The sequence below is a fragment of the Podarcis erhardii genome, assembly GCF_964252035.2.
Source record: "Podarcis erhardii genome assembly, chromosome: 6".
Taxonomy (NCBI): Eukaryota; Metazoa; Chordata; class Lepidosauria; order Squamata; family Lacertidae; genus Podarcis; species Podarcis erhardii.
In genome coordinates, this window is record NC_138510.1 from 49,851,688 (window position 1) to 49,870,529 (window position 18,842).

Genomic DNA, 18,842 nt, shown 5'->3' on the forward strand with positions numbered 1-18,842 from the left:
GAGTCTCCAGGGTGTCAAACAGGAGTTGGAAATAGAATGCATGGCAACATATTCAATGGAATTGTTTATATTTACAGTGGTATACCAGGCTTCCCCAACCTTTGGCCCTCCAGATGTTTTGGCCTACAACTCCCATGATCCCTAGCTAACAGGACCAGTGGTCAGGGATGATGGGAATTGTAGTCTAAAACATCTAGAGGGCCAAAGGTTGGGGATGCCTGGTATATGTTGAAATCTTATGTGTGATTTCCACATATTTGCAAAGAAATGTGACCGATCAATTCTGGTTTCCTGGAATGGGCTGGACTTTCTGTGATGAAATATGACCACCTGTTCTTTAGAAAATGGTGGTTACTTCTCAAGCAGCTATAAAATAATGGAGTTTCTAGAGCAATTAGCAGAGAAACTGGTGCAGCCTCTGCTGAACTAGCAGGATGAAGTGCCTTGCAATTCTCTTCACCTTTGTTGCTCTCACTGAATGTCTTGTTAAGTAAGTGATCATTAAGTTGCTAATATTTACTTTATTGACAGCTGTGTTTTCTGATTAATTAATAAAGCAAGGGAAGAGAGAGAGGGAATGTGAATTGCATCTTCAGAACTAATAACACATCTATAGGGGTGTGTGTGTGTGTGTGTGTGTGTGTGTGTGTGTGTACACTTAGCAGAAAGCAATATGTTGTAGGCGCCAAAAGTGCAGCAGAACATAGATTGGAAAAAGTGGCCAACACCTAACTGTTTTTAAAATTAACTATTGAAATATTGATTTTCTTGTCATTTTAGGATTGCCAGATTTTTTTATCAATGATATGAAATAATGTTAATTTTCTAAATTTAAAGAATGTAGATTTTACTAAGAAAAAGTGACTAATCTCTAACTAGAGACAGGGCAATATTCTTGTTTCAGCTCTTTTGAGGTGTGTGTGTGTGTGTGTGTGTGTGTGTGTGTGTGTGTGTTATATTTTCTAACCCAATATGTCACATTGCCTTTGCTAGCCCTGTAGCAGGGTAATGCTCATGTCTGAAGAGACAACAGAAGGTGGAACTGCCAAACTGTTATTGGCATGCAACTATTTGAAGGTACAATAGCATGTTTAAACTGCTGCTCACAGTAATTGAAACAAAATGGCATCTCAAGAATTCATTTTATCTCAGTCAAATGCTAAACACCCACAGATCTACAGGTTTTTCTTTTCTTTTGGCTAACTTCCTTAAAATTATTGAGAGATGAAGCAGATCCATATGTGTTTCTCCTTTCTATTGCAGATGGGATGGGAAAGCTGTAGTTCTCCTTACGTTGCCAGAATTCAACAACATCTGGAGATCTACAGGTTCTCTTACCCCGAATTACATCTGTTCAAATCCTGTTGAAGTCAATGGAGAAGATGTATGAATGACTGTGTGCAAGATTGTAATGTATATTAGCCTTTATTGATGTTGAGAAAGACTTTGGTCATCTTGAGTAGATGTGACCTTTAAGTTTCATTTCCTACATGCCTTAATTTTGGAAAGCCCTTTCCGAGCCTGCTGAGGAGAGGGTGTTGCGGGCAGGCTCCTCCCACACTCGCGGGGGCTTCCCTTGCCCCCGCGAGAGTTGGGGAATCCCTGGGCGTGCCTGCAACCCAGCCCGCCAATTGGCAGGCGGGGGAGGCGCGGCCTAGGCTACTTAAGGCCAGGCACGCCTAGGGACCGCCCTTTTTCGCCCCTCGCCCAGCAGCTGAGCGGTTTTTTCCCATCCCACCCACCCTTAGGTTTAGCTAGATTTGACCTTGCTATGGACTACGGTTGGTCGCCGCAAGGGGCCTGGTAGGAATTTTTCCAAGTTGGCACACTTCCCGCCTTTTGGTTTTTTCGCCTACCTCGTAGCAATCGTCACAACTTTTGCGGTATTGGCGATTAGGCATTGGCATGGGGCTATTGTTATGCAAATAGAGGGGGGAAGGAAGCGCCATCACCTTCCCCCAAGGAGAAGGGGTAGTCCGGTAAAGGACTCCCAGGGGGGGCGTGGCCTTGTCCGAAGCCTAGAGAGGTAGGGCCGCCGGCACGCCCCCGAGCAGTGACACCCGTGGGATCCTAGTTGGCGTACTTCAACAGGACTCCCGCGGTTTGTGTTCAGTCCTTCCCGGTCACCATGCCGGGTAGTCGATAGTAGCCAATGCCTAAGGCCAATACCTTCAATTCCGTAATCAATAAAGTTGTGGCCTATTTACACCCATTAACCTTAAACAATGTGTCTGAGTCTTCATTTCACATGGGGGGAGGAAACTTGCCACGCAAATGCTTAGACCTGGTAGTTGAGAATGTTTGGATGTGGTGATGGCATTAAACCTATTAATTATGAAAGGCTGATTTCAAAATAAGCACATTTACAGGAGCAGAAAAGAATCCAAGCATAATCATTCATTTATTTTGTACCAGGATTCCATTGCAGAGAGAGAAGACGCGAAGAGGGATGCTCAGGGAGAAAAACTTGCTAGAAAGTTTTCAGAAAACCCATCATGACATTGATACAGAATTTATCACAGCCTTTTCTAAACGTGGCCGATTTAAGAAACCACTTAAGAACCACGGGGATGTGAGTCTGCTTTGCTTTTATCAATTTGCTGTGCCATTGAGCAAATTTTCACCAATGTTTTCCTGATGTTTGATTGAAATACCTCATATTTCTCCTGACACCCAGGAGTGTCAACATAATCAGTTAAGCAAATCACACCCATGATTCATTCCCACTGAAACCATGGAAAGGGGATTTAGCCATGGCTAGATCAAAGCCCCATTTATTTCTATGGGACAAGTTGCTGGATTGCCCCCAGTTAAGCACTATCCAAAGTTAAGCACTTAGGAACCCCATTGAAATCCCATTGGCCAGATGCAAAAGAGATTAGAATTCTTTCATCTGTAATATCTGTAGTGGTGTAGAATACAGTGCTTCAACAAGAGTGGTTTGTCATCTTGCAAGCTTCTACTTGCTCAGAGTCTCTTTGCTAAAGACCCTTAAAGGTTTGTCAGCACTGCTAGCTAAATTAGGTGAGGGGAGCCAATGGGTGTGAGACCCTTGGTGAGTTGGGAACGTCCTCTGCATGAAAAGACAGGCTCTGGTGGATTGAGCGGATGAGACCAATAGTGGGTGGAACTGTCAAGAAAGCGGATTCTGGGTGGGCAGTAGGGGGTTCTATGGCACAAGGTGAATCCTCCTTCCACTGAGCACTGACGAGCAGTAAGGAAATTTTTACCGCCAAGAAAGATACATTAGTGGGTGGTAGGTATGAAAAGGTTGACTACCCCTGCTGTAGACGGAAGTGAGGGGCAGATGGGGCTTGTTAACTTGGGAATGTAGCCCATCTAGGAGAAGGAAAACTCAGATTCTAAACCTCTGCTGCCTCTGATTCTAAGTCTTTTCAAGAGAAGAAAAGGCTAAGGATTAAGTGAGATAAACAAATATACATGGGAAGGGCATGTCAGCTCTACTGCTGCATCTTTCAAGTTTCAACAATTTATACTGTTTATTTTTCATTTATTTGAACAAGGTCCTAGATCTAATTACAGCTAAAAAGGTCATCAAACAAAGATTGGAGGAGGTTGATTTGCAACAAAATCTTACTACAGGTGGAGGTACATGTTCCCCGATAAATCAGGGCATTACATCTATGTCCCAGATACCTCGATATCTGTTTACCTTATCGGCTGCGTCGCATAGATTCACATTTGTTAGAGCCAGATTTAATGTGTTCCCCTCAAATGTGCTGAGCAATAGATTTTCTAACGGTAAAACCTCTGTTTTATGCGCATGTGACAACAAATCAATAGAATCCCTTTATCATATCATGTTTAATTGCCCCTTATACATTGTTCCCCGATCAAGGATTCTGAGTCAATCATTCTGGAAATTGTTGCTAAACCACCTGAATTACATCTAGCTTATCTACTCCAGGACATTGACTCTTATAGAACATTACAGGTTGCCAGATTCCTGATTTCAGTTCTTTCATATAAAAGACTTCATGGAATGCTGCATGACTACTAAAAATCTAGTAAACTCTATGCACCATCTTTATCTTCAAGGCCATAATACGGTACATCTAGAGAATGTAAGTAGTGTGATTGAGATTATGCGTTGAAATATTTTAGTTGATATTTTAGATTGTAAAATGCTATTTTTATCTATTGATTTATTTTACCTTGTGGGCTTATAGCCGAATAAAGTATTATCTATCTATCTGAACAAGGTCCTTTCCACATTACCCTATGATTTATTTCTGCCTTTCCCCACCTCACCTCTTAGTTAAGTACTCAGATTTACAGGATTATCTTGCATAAGTATGAGGAACTAAAATGTAAAGCCAAAAGAGAGAGGCAGGGTAGTGCTGCAATGCATATTTGTTTTATAAATCTACAGCTGACATACTATGGAACTATCTACATTGGAACCTCACCACAGCCGTTCAAGGTTCTGTTTGACACTGGATCATCCCCTCTCTGGGTGCCATCTATCTATTGCAAGGATAAAGCATGCAGTAAGTAACCGAGAATGTCCAAGTGTTTAAGCATGTTAGCCAGGTATACAAAAGGAAGGAAACGAAGTGGCATAAAGGAAAGAGTTCATTATATCGTAACCAGTCTGGTTGAGGCCTTAATTCTATTTGCCTAAAAGTAAGACTCATTGAATGCAATGGAACTTCTAAATAAATATGCATAGTCTGCAATCCTATATGCTCACTTACCTGGGAGAAATTAAATTCAGTTATAGATGTTACTCCTGAGTAAACACGTATTAGAGTATACAATAAATCAAGTAGATTTGGTTTTGTAAAACCCTGTTCCCATCATTGTGCACAGTCATTTTTAGTGATAGGTACAAAATGTGATAGGTACAAAATGTGATAGGTACAAAATAGGTACAAAAAAATATATGGTGGAAGGAGAGACAGAGCTGGCCCACCCATGAGGCAGCGTATGGTAGCTACCCCAGGCAGCAGAAGCAGAAGAGGTGGCACCTGTGGGTGTTCTGTTGGCCGGCGCCAGCAGCAGCACCAGTTTCCGGTGAGATCCCATGAGATCTCATGGAGCATGCAAGATCTGGCAAGATTTCGGTGAGATCTTGCTAAATATCACTGGAACCAGCTGTCATCAGTGCCCCCACACAACCCAAGTAAGGGTGGCAGTGGAGGAGGGGTGGGGTGGGGAGGCAGGGTAGTAGAGTGGGGGCATATCCCATTATGCTTTAAGTGGCAAAACAGGACACTCCACTGCTGGAGAGAGAGATCTCAGTTTTCAATGATCAGGGTTAGGTAAAATTTCCTTAGTAAAATAATAATAAGTCTTAGCTCCTGTTATCTATAATAATTTAATAATTATAATAATAATTTATTATTTATGCCCCACCCATCTGGCTGAGTTTCCCCAGCCACTCTAAATGTTTCCCTAGTGTTTTCCAATGTCCTTTTATTACAATTTTTCTCTTCAGAAAATTTATACCTTCAGTTTGTTTCTGCTATCGATCACTGATTAAAAACTGTTTTTATATTAATTAAATTCTGTTTTCTTTTTACTTTTAGTAAGACACCACAGATTTGACCCACGTAAGTCTTCTACTTTCCACGGAACAGGAAAACGATTCCCCATTAAGTATGGGAAAGGAAGCGTGGAAGTGATCTTAGGACGTGATACAGTCAAGGTAAACTAATACGGTAGTATTTTATAGATACAGGACAAGTTGGGAATACAAACTTATAAATACTTAACTGTTCTGTATATTTCCAAGGCTACTGCATCTCAATGTTTTTGAATCCTAGAAACTTTAAAACAGTAAAAACAGAATCAGCCCATTATATTACTTGGATATATTTATGTATATATTCATAGAATGTCTGCTCCCCAAGGAATTCAGAACACAATATGTGGTAATCAAGAAGTTGATTTTAAATTGTCGTTGTTAGAATCAAAGTAGCACAAATTAAAGCTGCAGTACTAAGGTTATAGGGACGCAGGTGGCTCTGTGGGTTAAAGCCTCAGCGCCTAGGACTTGCCGATCGAAAGGTCGGCGGTTCGAATCCCTGCGGCGGGGTGCGCTCCCGCTGCTCGGTCCCAGCGCCTGCCAACCTAGCAGTTCGAAAACACCTCCGGGTGCAAGTAGATAAATAGGGACCGCTTACCAGCGGGAAGGTAAACGGCGTTTCCATGTGCAGCTCTGGCTCGCCAGAGCAGCGATGTCACGCTGGCCATGTGACCCGGAAGTGTCTTCGGACAGCGCTGGCCCCTGGCCTCTTAAGTGAGATGGGCGCACAACCCCAGAGTCTGTCAAGACTGGCCCGTACGGGCAGGGGTACCTTTACCTTTACTAAGGTTATGCAATCCTGAAGTAAATATCAATGAAATTGATGAGACCAACCTCTGAATAAACAGGTTTAAAACTGGGACCTAAGTCGCTTTTGCCCACTCTCCATAGGAGCCAATTCCTGTGGGCCATGGTCCCTTCATCCCCCGAATATTATCTGAAGAGGGCCACTGCCCAAAGTTAATGGGCTTTGCCATTCAAATGGTGTGCATGGACTGTGTCTTGTGATCAATTATGCAGGATGGGACTTACCTGCCACCCCCAATATTTTATTACCTACCACTATACATGTTTGAATATTATGAAGGTTCCCTTTCATGTTAACATTGTCCTTGTTAGAATCGAAGTAACACAAATTAAAGCTGCATTATTAAGGTTATGCAATCCTGAAGTAAATATCAATGAAACTGATGAGACCTACCTCTGAATAGTGGGACGCAGGTGGTGCTGTGGGTTAAACCACAGAGCCTAGGTCTTGCCAATCAGAAGGTCGGCGGTTCGAATCCCCACGACAGGGTGAGCTCCCGTTGCTCAGACCCTGCTCCTGCCAACCTAGCAGTTCGAAAGCACGTCAAAGTGCAAGTAGATAAATAGGTACCGCTCCGGCGGGAAGGTAAATGGTGTTTCCGTGCGCTGCTCTGGTTAGCCAGAAGCGGCTTAGTCTTGCTGGCCACATGAACCGGAAGCTGTACGCCGGCTCCCTCGGCCAATAAAGCAAGATGAGCGCCGCAACCCCAGAGTCAGCCACGACTGGACCTAATGGTCAGGGGTCCCTTTACCGTTACCTCTGAATAAACAGGTTCAAAACTAGGACCTAATTTGCTCTTGCCAACTAGCCAATTCCTAGCTCCTGTTATCTATAATAATTTAATAATTATAATAATAATTTATTATTTATGCCCCGCCCATCTGGCTGAGTTTCCCCAGCCACTCTAAATGTTTCCCTAGTGTTTTCCAATGTCCTTTTATTACAATTTTTCTCTTCAGAAAATTTATACCTTCAGTTTGTTTCTGCTATCGATCATGCCCAAAGTTAATGGGCTTTGCCATTCAAATGGTGCGCATGGACTGTGTCTTGTGATCAATTATGCAGGATGGGACTTACCTGCCACCCCCAATATTTTATTACCTGCCACTATCCATGTTTTAATATTATTGTCTGAAAGGTCAAATGAGGTTTCCTTTCATGTTAACATGCACAGGATTGTAGCCTGAATGCAATGCTCATAAAAGCCTGCTCTGTACTTTACTGCATGATACAAAAGTAAGGGAATATTTTGTGTTTCTCCTAGATATCCAATCTTACTATTTCTGATATGGAATTTGGATTGAGCACCAGGGAGTCAGAAGACTTTATCAAATCTATATATGATGGGATCCTCGGCTTAGGCCCTGGGCGGGGAAGTTCATTCACTGATAACCTGATGAAGAAAGGCTTGCTTGAGAAAGACGAATTTTCTGTTTATCTTAGCGGGTAAACACTATTTTGCTTTACTGCTAAGTTGATTTGTTGTGTGAACTTGGAGGATTCATAGAAGGAAAATGCACCTGAGATTATTTTACAGGTTGGCTATTGCTTTGCCTGCTGTACAATTCTGTCTGCCACTGTGCTTTGTTTGCACAGAGGTGGATGGGTAGAGGGGACTGGAACCCCCATCCTCAAATGGGTCAGAATGCTAAGCTTCTGCAGGGATGAATAAGCTATTGTAGTCAAGGCTACTTGATGAAGAAGAAGAAAAGGTCCCTCTGGTTTTCTAGTACCCAGCAGTCGACTGCACCCCCCTTGCAGCTTGTTCCTTGAGAGCAGAGCAGAGCGGGAGCCAAACTCAGGTGAGCTAAGTGTTAATGTGGGAAGAGAGGGAGGTAGACAGAGTTGAAGCAGAGAGTGAAGAGGCCAACCCCCCTGCTTCTAATTCTTGTACTATTCTGTAATGCATGGAAATACGGTACACACACACACACACACACACACACACACACACACACACCCATGTAGCTAACTTCACTTATGATTTTCATTTAATACTTCTGGAGTCTTTGCTCCAAATCAGAATCGTACTTCATGCAGAATAATTAGAGGTCTGTAATGCAAAGGCAAAGACCTTTTCACCTGACTATTTTGGGGGTAGGTCAATAATGATAAATCTCTCCATCACATTAGGTGGATAATATGCAATTCATCCTGTACATGTCAGCTCTACTGTTGAGTAAGTGTGCCCAGCACTGCACACTTAATGGTTTTGTGAAAGGAAGGTAGCAAGCCCTTCTAGGGCAGAAGGCAGGAAGGGAAGCAGTAGGTGGAAGTAGAGCCAGGCACAAATGAAGCCGGCTAATTCTCCCTCTCTCCGCATTCCCAGCAATGAGACTGACTAAAGCGGAGGAATCTGACAGACAGTAACACTCCCTGGACTGGGTGCAAGCAAGCAAGCAGGCAGGTGAGGCTGGCTGAAGGTAGACTGGGTTTGGTGGAGCAGAATGGCCTCCACTGCCCCAAACTGGCTTGCTTAAAATCCCAATGAAAACCAATTAGAAGAACAAAACTTCTGAAGATTATGAAGGGGGAAGTCAGTGTGTGATATACAGAGCTGAATAGGAAGCATGGTGATATATAGAACAAGAAAGGAAAAGTACATGAACAGCATTCACCTTTCAAAATCTTAGAGCCTTCATTGTCCAGTGTTCACCAGTAGATACTGGTGCACTGCAAAAATTCCTTTATCTCTCTCTGTCTGTCTAATTTGGACAGAGGTACAAGAACATGGTACATTCACTCTTTTAATATGCAGTTTAGCTTATTCTGAATGAATGACTTGACAACAGCACACTATATATCTATGTTTCAGAAAAACAGATGGGAGCATGATCATTTTTGGTGGAATTGATCGATCCTATTTTACTGGTTGTATTAACTGGATTCCTGTCATATCTAAATATCAGTGGCGGATTGCCGTGGACAGGTAAGCAGGAATTATTCTTATTAGTAGTATTAGCAACATTATTGTTAATCTTAACATATTGACTGGGTACAATAAAACTGAAAAGTTTGTCTGAATAATTTTAATGGCTACTAGTTAGCTAAACAGGAAGAGATGGAGGGCAATAAAATGCAAATATGAATGTGCAACTTACTTTGTGTTTTCTAGTTGTCCGTTGTTAGGATGACTTATATAGAGCCGTTCTTGTAAATGGCATTAACAGAGTATATGATTGCAGGCCCTTGCCCTGAGCAACTTACAATCTGTAGTTCATGTGTTTTGTTTTATGCCTTCTACAATTTCCAATGCAATTTCCTGAAAGTACTTATCACATCCCACTCTCCATTAAAAAACCAACAACCCATGTTTGGGGAAGGGCCCTACCTCAGTGGCAGATCAATTGCTTTGCAAACAGAAGGTCACAGGTTCCATAACTGATATCTTCAGGCAGTGCTATGATAACTCCCTATCTGAAATCCTGGAGAGCTGCTCCATACAGTGTGGCTTTAAAATGTTTCATGTCAGAAACTAAAGAATATAATGATTTCCAATTTCTCAGCATTCTAGTGAATTCTAAGAAGATTGCCTGCAGAGATGGCTGTCAAGCACTTCTTGATACAGGGACGTCCTCATTGCTTGGTCCAAAATCTGAAATTAACCAAATCCAGCAAGCCATTGGCAAGGTAAGATTGACTTTTGCTGATTTTCTTCATACTGTAGCTGAAAGACGCCCTGTATCATCCATATCACTCTAGTGTCCACACTCCTTACTCTGTTAGACAGAGCTCCAGTTTCAGAGGCGCACAACCAAAGGTGGTGAGGATTAGGCACTGGTACAAATCCACATCCAAGGCCTTGCAGGGCCTCCCGAAGTGACTTTCAGGAGAAACTGGAAGTCATGTTGGAGGTTTTGCGAGACCTCAGACATGACCCCGGAGATTGCATTGGACATCATAATGTCAACACGTCATGTTACGTCGCAAGTTCCATTGGGCACCCATAATCTGGGGCCCAAGTCGGTGCCCCTGCCTCCCGGACTACAGCTGCTGGTACCTCAGTGTTAGCCTTCATGGCTCTTCATGATACCTACTGCACATGCATGCAAATGTGAATGAGCATCCAAGCTACAACAATGGAAATGGCAGGAAAAGAAAATAAGCTGTGGCATCCAGTAATGGAAGGGGGAGAGATAGAGCACTGCTGTTATTTCGTACTGTAGTCTGTCTGCAAAATACATTGGCTTTGTTTCTTCCAAACAATATCTCTCAACACAGATTGTACATCAGCCTGCCATCACCACCCATTTGCATTATCTCCATTGCTTTAGACTGTGAGGTTTAGATGTGAAGTATTGAGATGATTTATTTGTAATATTCAGCTAGATGGCGTGCTTCTGTGCTACAGTGTTCTACAGTGTGCTGTTCAAACCTGTGAGTTACACTAGATGGTTATTAAGTTCTCACTTAAAGCGGTATGTTTGCTTTCCTGAGATTGGCTCAGGGACAAATCCATGACATTTCTCAAGCAAACTTGAGGATTGCTGGTTCAATTCCTTCATAATCAGAATAATGTCCAAACGCAATTCTTTTCCTTATCTCTTTCAGCATTATTTCAACTGCAGAAACCTCCGCAAAATGCCAGATGTGGTTTTTGTAATCAACAAAATTCAATATCCTTTGACTCCACAAGCCTATACTCGTAAGGTATATGATAGAACTGGAATATTATCTACTTACCATAATAATGCAGGTTCAAACAGTTTAGGGCAGATTAGAAGTGCAAAATATTTATGAACACATGGGCTAAAGAAGGGGGAAATGGAATACATTTTGGGGCAGAAAGCTTATTAGATATCCTGAGACAGTCAGAAGAGCTGGACCCAAACCTGCAAGTCTTATAGAAAAAAGGTCAATACAAATTCCCCACCAACATACTGGTAGTTTCATGACAGTTTATTTTTTTTATTTTTATTTTTTAAATATTTATTAACAGTTTTTATTTTTAATTACAATACCAATAAACAATACAATATAACACATCTCTTAGCATAATTTTCTTAACTTCTTTGGACTCCCTCACATCTCCCGCTCCTGCGTTCCTGACTATAAAATTTTATCCAGCAAATTTATCCCCTTATTTCTATTCTTATTCTCTAATTTTCCAATGTTATATCTCTAATTTTAGATATCCTTTATTCAAATCTTAAAAATTTAAGTATAACCTAGAATTTCCAAAAAATTATCTTTTCTTAAATTTAGCTTATCTTCATATTTCACTTCCTCTAACTTAATGGTGCCAAGTTATTTATACTCTAGCATCCTTCTTAACATTCATACAATTTACAATATTTTTGTAGATAAATCTTGAATTTCTTACAATCTTCTTCCACCGTTTCTTCTCCCAGGTCTCGGATTCTGCCAGTCATCTCAGCCAGTTCCATATAGTCTATCAGTTGCATCTGCCATTCTTCCAGTGTGGGTAAATCTTGGGTTTTCCAATGCTTAGCGACAAGTATCCTTGCTGCTGTTGTTGCATACATAAAAAATGTTCGGTCCTTCTTTAACACCTTCTGGCCGACAATACCCAGAAGGAAGGCCTCTGGTTTCTTAGGAAAGGTATGCTTAAATACCTTTTTCAGCTCATTATATATCATTTCCCAGAAATCCTTCACCCTAGGGCAGGTCCACCAGAGGTGAAATAATGTTCCTTCATTTTCTTTACATTTCCAGCATTTGTTATCAGACAAGTGGTATATTTTTGCAAGTTTGACTGGGGTCATATACCATCTATATATCATTTTCATAACATTTTCTTTCAAAGCATTACATGCTGTGAAATTCAGCCCAGTAGTCCACAACCTCTCCCAGTCCTCAAACATGATGTTATATCCAATGTCCTGTGCCCACTTTATCATAGCCGATTTGACCGTTTCATCTTGTGTATTCCATTTTAACAGCAAGTTATACATTCTTGAAAGTACCTTAGTCTTAGGCTCTAACAATTCCGTTTCTAGCTTCGATTTTTCCACCTGGAATCCTAACTTTTTGTCAAGTTTAAAAACTTCTTTAATCTGGGCGTAGTGTAACCAATCTCGCACTTTGTCTTTCATTTTCTCCTGACTCTGCAGTTTCCAGTTATCTCCATCTTTTTCTAATATTTCCCAATACTTCGGCCATTTGGCCTCCATACTGAGTCTTTTCCGGGCCTTAGCTTCCAATGGTGAAAGCCACCTTGGAGTTTTATTTTCCAGTAAGTCTTTATATTTTATCCAGACATTAAACACTGCTTTTCTGACAATATGGTTCTTGAAAGTCTTATTGATCTTGACCTTGTCATACCATAAATATGCATGCCAACCAAAAGCATTGTTGAAACCTTCCAAATCTAGTACATCAGTGTTTTCGAGAAGCAGCCAATCTTTTAGCCAGCAGAAAGCTGCTGATTCATAATACAACCTTAAGTCTGGCAGGGCAAAGCCCCCTCTTTCTTTTGCATCAGTTAATATCTTAAACTTAATTCTGGGCTTTTTGCCCTGCCAGACAAATTTGGAAATATCTCTCTGCCACTTCCGAAAGCACTCTGTTTTGTCCACAATCTGCAAAGTTTGAAACAAAAACAGCATTTTTGGCAATACATTCATCTTTATAGCGGCGATTCGGCCTAACAAGGAAAGTTTCAATCTTGTCCAACTTTCTAAGTCTCTCTTAATTTCTAACCAGCATTTCTCATAGTTGTCCTTAAATAGACTCAAATTTTTTGCTGTTATGTTTACCCCTAGGTATTTTACTTTTTTAACCACGTTTAACTCTGTCTCTTTCTGAAACCTTTCTGACTCTGTAGCTATCAAGTTTTTTTCCAATACCTTAGTTTCTTGCTTATTTAATTTAAATCCCGCCACCCGACCAAACTCTTGAATCAATTGTAATACTCTTTTCGTACTAGATTCTGGCTCCTGTAAAGTCAAAACTAGGTCATCTGCAAAAGCTTTAAGTTTGTACTGTTTCGCTCCGACCTGAATTCCTTCAACCAACTGGTCTCCTCTAATCATATTCAAGAGCACCTCCAGGACCGAAATAAATAACAATGGGGAAATAGGGCAGCCTTGTCGTGTTCCTTTTTCAATTTTAAACTCTTCTGTAACCACATTGTTAACTATCAATTTAGCCTTTTGTTCTGAATAGATTGCTTCTATCCCATTTTCAAATCCCCTTCCCACTCCCATCCCTTCCAAATTTTTCTTCATAAATTTCCAGGAAATATTATCAAAGGCCTTCTCTGCATCTATAAAAATTAACACAGCTTTTGTATTGATATTTGTTTGCAGAAGTTCCAAAATATCAATAATGTTCCTTGTGTTAGCAAACAAATGTCTACCTGGGAGAAAGCCAGTTTCATGACAGTTTAGTATAGTATCCCATCCCAGGAAAGTTGCCCCTGACATATTGTATAACATGGGTGCTTGATGACCCCGAGAAGGACTTAAACCTTCCATCACATATAGCAACATCTATACTATATGCAGCTCTCAGATATGTTTGCTTTGCAGTTGCAAATATGGAAGAATTTTGAAACAAATAATGTTATTTCTCCCCTCATTTCCTCTTGTAGTGATAACACAATCTAGAGAATTTTGAAATCTCACTCTCAGCACCATCTTAATACATCACATGTAGCCCTGAAGAAGGGCTTCTATTGGCAGAGGGACACATGATCCTATCCTTTATAGCTAGCAGGAGAGGCGGAGCGAGGAGGAGATGGGAAATAAGTCTCTTGCGATCTCCACTGACTCCACAGGGAGGGGCCATAGCTCAATAGTAGAGGATTTGCTTTGTCAATAGAAGTTCACAGTTTAAACCTCAAAGATTCCTTGTCTGGAACTGATTCTATCATCATTAAGCTGGCATAATTCCAGGGATAAGATGGCATTTCAGTGCAATTATTTCTTCCAACAGAGCAGAGCAAAAAACATTTTGAATTGTGGAGACTGCCTATAATTTTAAAATAGTTTACTGACTTGTACAATTTGGTTGTTCATTATTAAGGTATTATGCTAATTATTATAGACTGAATACACAATTTACAATACTGTGTGCTATTACTATTCTCCTAGCGTAACATCTACAATATTTATCTCCTTTTGAGGCTTTTCTTCCAGGAAAAATCCTTCCTTCGCCTTCTTTATGTTGGAATGTTACCTTATGCTAGGGTTTAAAATATGGCAACCCTTCCTTGTGCATTTTTACCTCGATTAATTTCTTGGTTGATATGGAAGTTGAATCACCCACATCTTAAGGATATCCTTTCCTTTCTTTCTAGGATAACGGCCATTGCAAGAGTGGCTTTAGCGTTGGCAGCAAAGATTATGATCACTTGATACTAGGAGATATGTTCCTCAGAGAATACTACAGTATATTTGACAGGGGGAACAACCAAGTTGGACTGGCAAAGGCAGTGTAAAAAAAGTTCTGCATTTAAACTATGCAAGTGCTGTAGTTTCTCATTTAATCAACTAATGCCAATGTCATTGTAGCTTCATAGCAATATATTTGAACAAATACTATCACTCGGTGTCCTATTAAAAATTATATTCGTCAGATGTCTTTAAAGAAGATGCTGGTGGTAGCATTGTTGTGGCATATATGATCTGAAAATTATGTATTTCAAATTAATAAACTGTTCCATGGCTAAGCTTTTGGATGTGATTGAAGCTGAGGTGCCATTCTCATGGATAATCACATATTGTCCTAAACTGTGTGGCAGTGAAAGGACTGTGCCCCCTCACCATCTAGTGGTTTCTCTGGGGCAACATCTGTTTTCACTGCCTCCTTTCACAATTTCACATTCTGACCAGATGCGACATCTGATTCAAGGGCCAAACTTGGCAGCCTTTTTAACATGCTAGAACATGGGTGAGTCTTTTGGTCAAGGAGTTTTTAGGTTGCTACACCACCCACTGACTGTATACTACAGATCAGGAAAGATACCTACCATGAAAGCCCTAAGGATACCAGCATGATTAAAGAGCAGAGTCAAATAAGCTACTAGAGGCGAAAGGCTTCCCTTAACAAATAAAGTCTTCTCCAAACTGAGAACAAAAATAACACAAACTTTGGTGAGTGGGGGGGAGAAAAGAAAAAAGTGCAAGCAAACAGTAAGGTGGGGGGGCTAGGGGACCGTGGCCCTGGTGTATTGCTTCGGAGGGGGTGCAACCAAGTGCCCCCATGACAGGCTCACTCAGTGGATCCTCGTGTAAGCTCCACTCCCGGGTGAAGCCTGACCCAGGGGCGGAGAGCAGGAGAGTTGGCTGCAGTGTTGCCACCTCCCTCCTCTGTTTGGCTGCGGAATGTGAGTGCGTCGCATGTGCCACTTTGCGAGGCAAGCTGCAGTGGGCTTCCTCTGTGCCCCACCACCCTTGAGGGTTTGCCCCACACACCCACCCCGGGTAATTGTATCTTACACTCCATCACTGCAAACATTGGCCAAAAAATAAATAAATGTGCAGGTACACCATAAGGGATGCTAGAAAGGAAATTGATGAACACACATAAAAAATTAAGTTACAGATAGGTAGCCGTGTTGGTCTGCCATAGTCAAAACAAAACAAATTCCTTCCAGTAGCACCTTAAAGACCAACTAAGTCAGTTCTTGGTATGAGCTTTCGTGTGCATGCACACTTCTTCAGATACGGTATCTGAAGAAGTGTGCATGCACACGAAAGCTCATACCAAGAACTGACTTAGTTGGTCTTTAAGGTGCTACTGGAAGGAATTTGTTTTGTTATAAAAAATTAAGACTAACAAGAAGAACTTCAAATATGCAGGGAGATGGCTGGGCTAAAGGGAGTCAAATGAGTGCTAAAGGAGGATGAGGGAATCATAGAGAAGGTGACTGAGTTTTCTGCTTCAGCCGTCACAACAGAATATTTTGGGCAGATCCCGGAACCATGATTTAACTTTTGTAGGATCAACTCTGAAGAACTGATGAATGCTCATAAGAAATGAAGTTCTAAGCCTAATAAACAAAATAAAAATGGACAAATAACTGAGTCTACATGGCATTCACACAAGAGTTCTCAGTGAATGAAAATGTGCAATCACTGATCTTCTAACAAAAACATGTTACTTGTCCCTAAGATCAGCCGCCATACCCAAGACCTGGAAAGTAGACAATGTATCAGCAATTTTTAGGAAGGGATCCAGGGGGGCTCCTGGAAATAGCAGGCTGCTTGCCATAACAATTCTCCAGGGTAAACTGGTGGAAAGTATTATTAAGGATAAAATGTCCAACCTTGGGGTGTCAAGTTAAATAAAATATTGGGGGAGGCAGGTAAGCCTCACGCCACATAATCAGTCATAAGATGCTGTACCCGAACACCTTTTGAATGGCAATGGCCATCAACTTTGGGGTCCACAGGTCCACTAAATATTTTATGGGGGGGGTCCTCAGCCCCAAGGAGTTGGCTCTTATGAACCAAGCAAGGCTCCTCCAAGGGAAAGAGTTGTCTCACAAACCCTACTAGAGTTCTGAGAAAGTGTCAACAAGCACATAGAGATGATCTGGTCAACAAAGCATACTTGGACATTTGAAAACCTTCTGACAAAGTTCCTCACCAATGACTCCTGATTAAGCTTGGCAGTCATAGGCTAAGAGGAGGGGTCCTCCTCAGCACCAAATGGAGATATGTAGAAAGTGACATTACAAAATGACATTACAAAAAACAAACTACATAAACAGAATAAAATACTTTATACCGTTAAAATAATTTTTAAAACCAGGCACTCTGTCAGATAAGAGTTTGCTCTCCTGAATAATTTTTTCTCCTTAAAATTGCTGCTCTAAAGGCCAAACAAGCCACTTTTTCAGAGGTGTAGAGTGACTTTTGTCCTTTCATAATTTTTAGTTTTTCTTGACTAAAATTTTTCAGAACCCTTGTTGTGTTTGAGACAATTGAATATCACACACTTGAAAGACATTTACCCATCAGGTTTGGACTTTAACACTTTGAAAGTAGAGCAGAATTCAGGATGTTGTGCAGAAGATCATCACAGGACATTCAGATTAGGTCAAATCCATGAGAAAAATATTGGTTCAGATATACCCTAAACCACTAAGCCTCTTGGGCTTGCTGATCAGAAAGCTGACAGTTCAAATTCACGTGACGGGGTGAGCTCCCGTTGCTCTGTTCCAGCTTCTACCAACTTAGCAGTTCGAAATCATACCAGTACAAGTAGATAAATAGGCACTACTGCAGTGGAAAGGTAAACAGTGTTCTGTCACGCCAGGAGAGGTTTAGTCATGCTGGCCACATGATCTGGAAAGCTGACTCCAGACAAACTCTGGCTCCCTCTGCTTGAAAAACGAGATGAGTGCTGCAACTCCATAGTCGCCTTTGACTGGACTTAAGCGTTCAGACTTAACCTAACACACACCTGCAAAGTTATTGAGAAGCTTATCTCGTTCGATTTTTGAGCAGCTTATCAAATTTCCATTAGAATGCTTAGTCCAATAGCAGTGTTAAATATGTACATTTGTTATTAATAAGACATCAAAGTGATTGTGCTCAAATATATGTGTTGAGGACCTCAGATAAGAGTGGTAAATTTGCTCTTTGGACGTACAATGCCGGTAGATATACCCATCAAGGGCATGAGAACATTCACTGATATAATGTAGGTGGACTAACAGCTTGGATCTGTATAAGGTAGCTTTCTCTGTTCCTAAATGGCTGGAATCCCCCAAAATAAGATTGATTCATTTCTTTTTGTGCAATTTTAGGTCCTTCCTGGCATCCTTTTCTCTTCTTTTTTCCCATTCATGATGATTTGTGCTCATGTGCTATTGAGGTGGTCACATGTGGTCATGATTTTAATTATGTTTGCACATGAAAAAATTCTGGAGTGTCACAGTGCTTCATTTGCAAGCAGTGCATATTCTGATATATATATTCCAGATTTCACGGTCCTTCCCCCGTTACCATTTGCCAATGGCCATGGGACTTTGGGGTTTTGGGATGGGGTTTTGGAAGAAGCCTGCGCATGAATTTGCTTTATGTATGTAGATCAGTGCATGTTGACCAACACTCAGTCTTCGCAGTAAAGCTCTATTTCGATGGCATGAGTACCACAACGACCAGTAGATTCTTATCTGCTGCAGCCTTCATCCACCTTCACAGCCATTGTAACATACCTTGTTATCTTCCACCTGTTCAGCTTCTGAGGACTTCTTGGATCATTCTTTGTCTAGATCCTCCCCTTTGACCTTACCGTCTTGGGTAACTCTGCTGGGAGTACGCGACTCCTGATGGCTTTGCTCACAAGGGTGATAGGAACGTGCAAGCCCACTCACCCCCGACAAGGTGACAATCCAGCGAGTGAGATATTTACCCTATTAAATGCTGAATACATGACTTCCTCTTAGGTATGATTTCATTGTGTTTACAAAGCAAGGTGACTGATTACTTCTCATTTCCAAGTATGGGCTGGACTTTCTGTGATGAAATATGATCTTTAGATGATGGTGGGCACTTCTCAAGCAGC

General features: G+C 41.3%; 1 protein-coding gene across 1 annotated transcript; it reads left to right on the plus strand.

Annotated features, from left to right (window-relative positions):
* Positions 1–404: 404 nt before the first annotated feature.
* Positions 405–14,994, plus strand: LOC309344460 (chymosin-like). Its single transcript, XM_081866837.1, has 9 exons — positions 405–490; positions 2,416–2,572; positions 4,394–4,511; positions 5,553–5,671; positions 7,624–7,805; positions 9,175–9,288; positions 9,866–9,989; positions 10,911–11,009; positions 14,623–14,994. The coding sequence occupies exons 1-9, from the start codon at positions 435–437 to the stop codon at positions 14,761–14,763; spliced, it is 1,110 nt and encodes a 369-aa protein (XP_081722963.1). The 5' UTR covers positions 405–434; the 3' UTR covers positions 14,764–14,994.
* Positions 14,995–18,842: the final 3,848 nt, after the last annotated feature.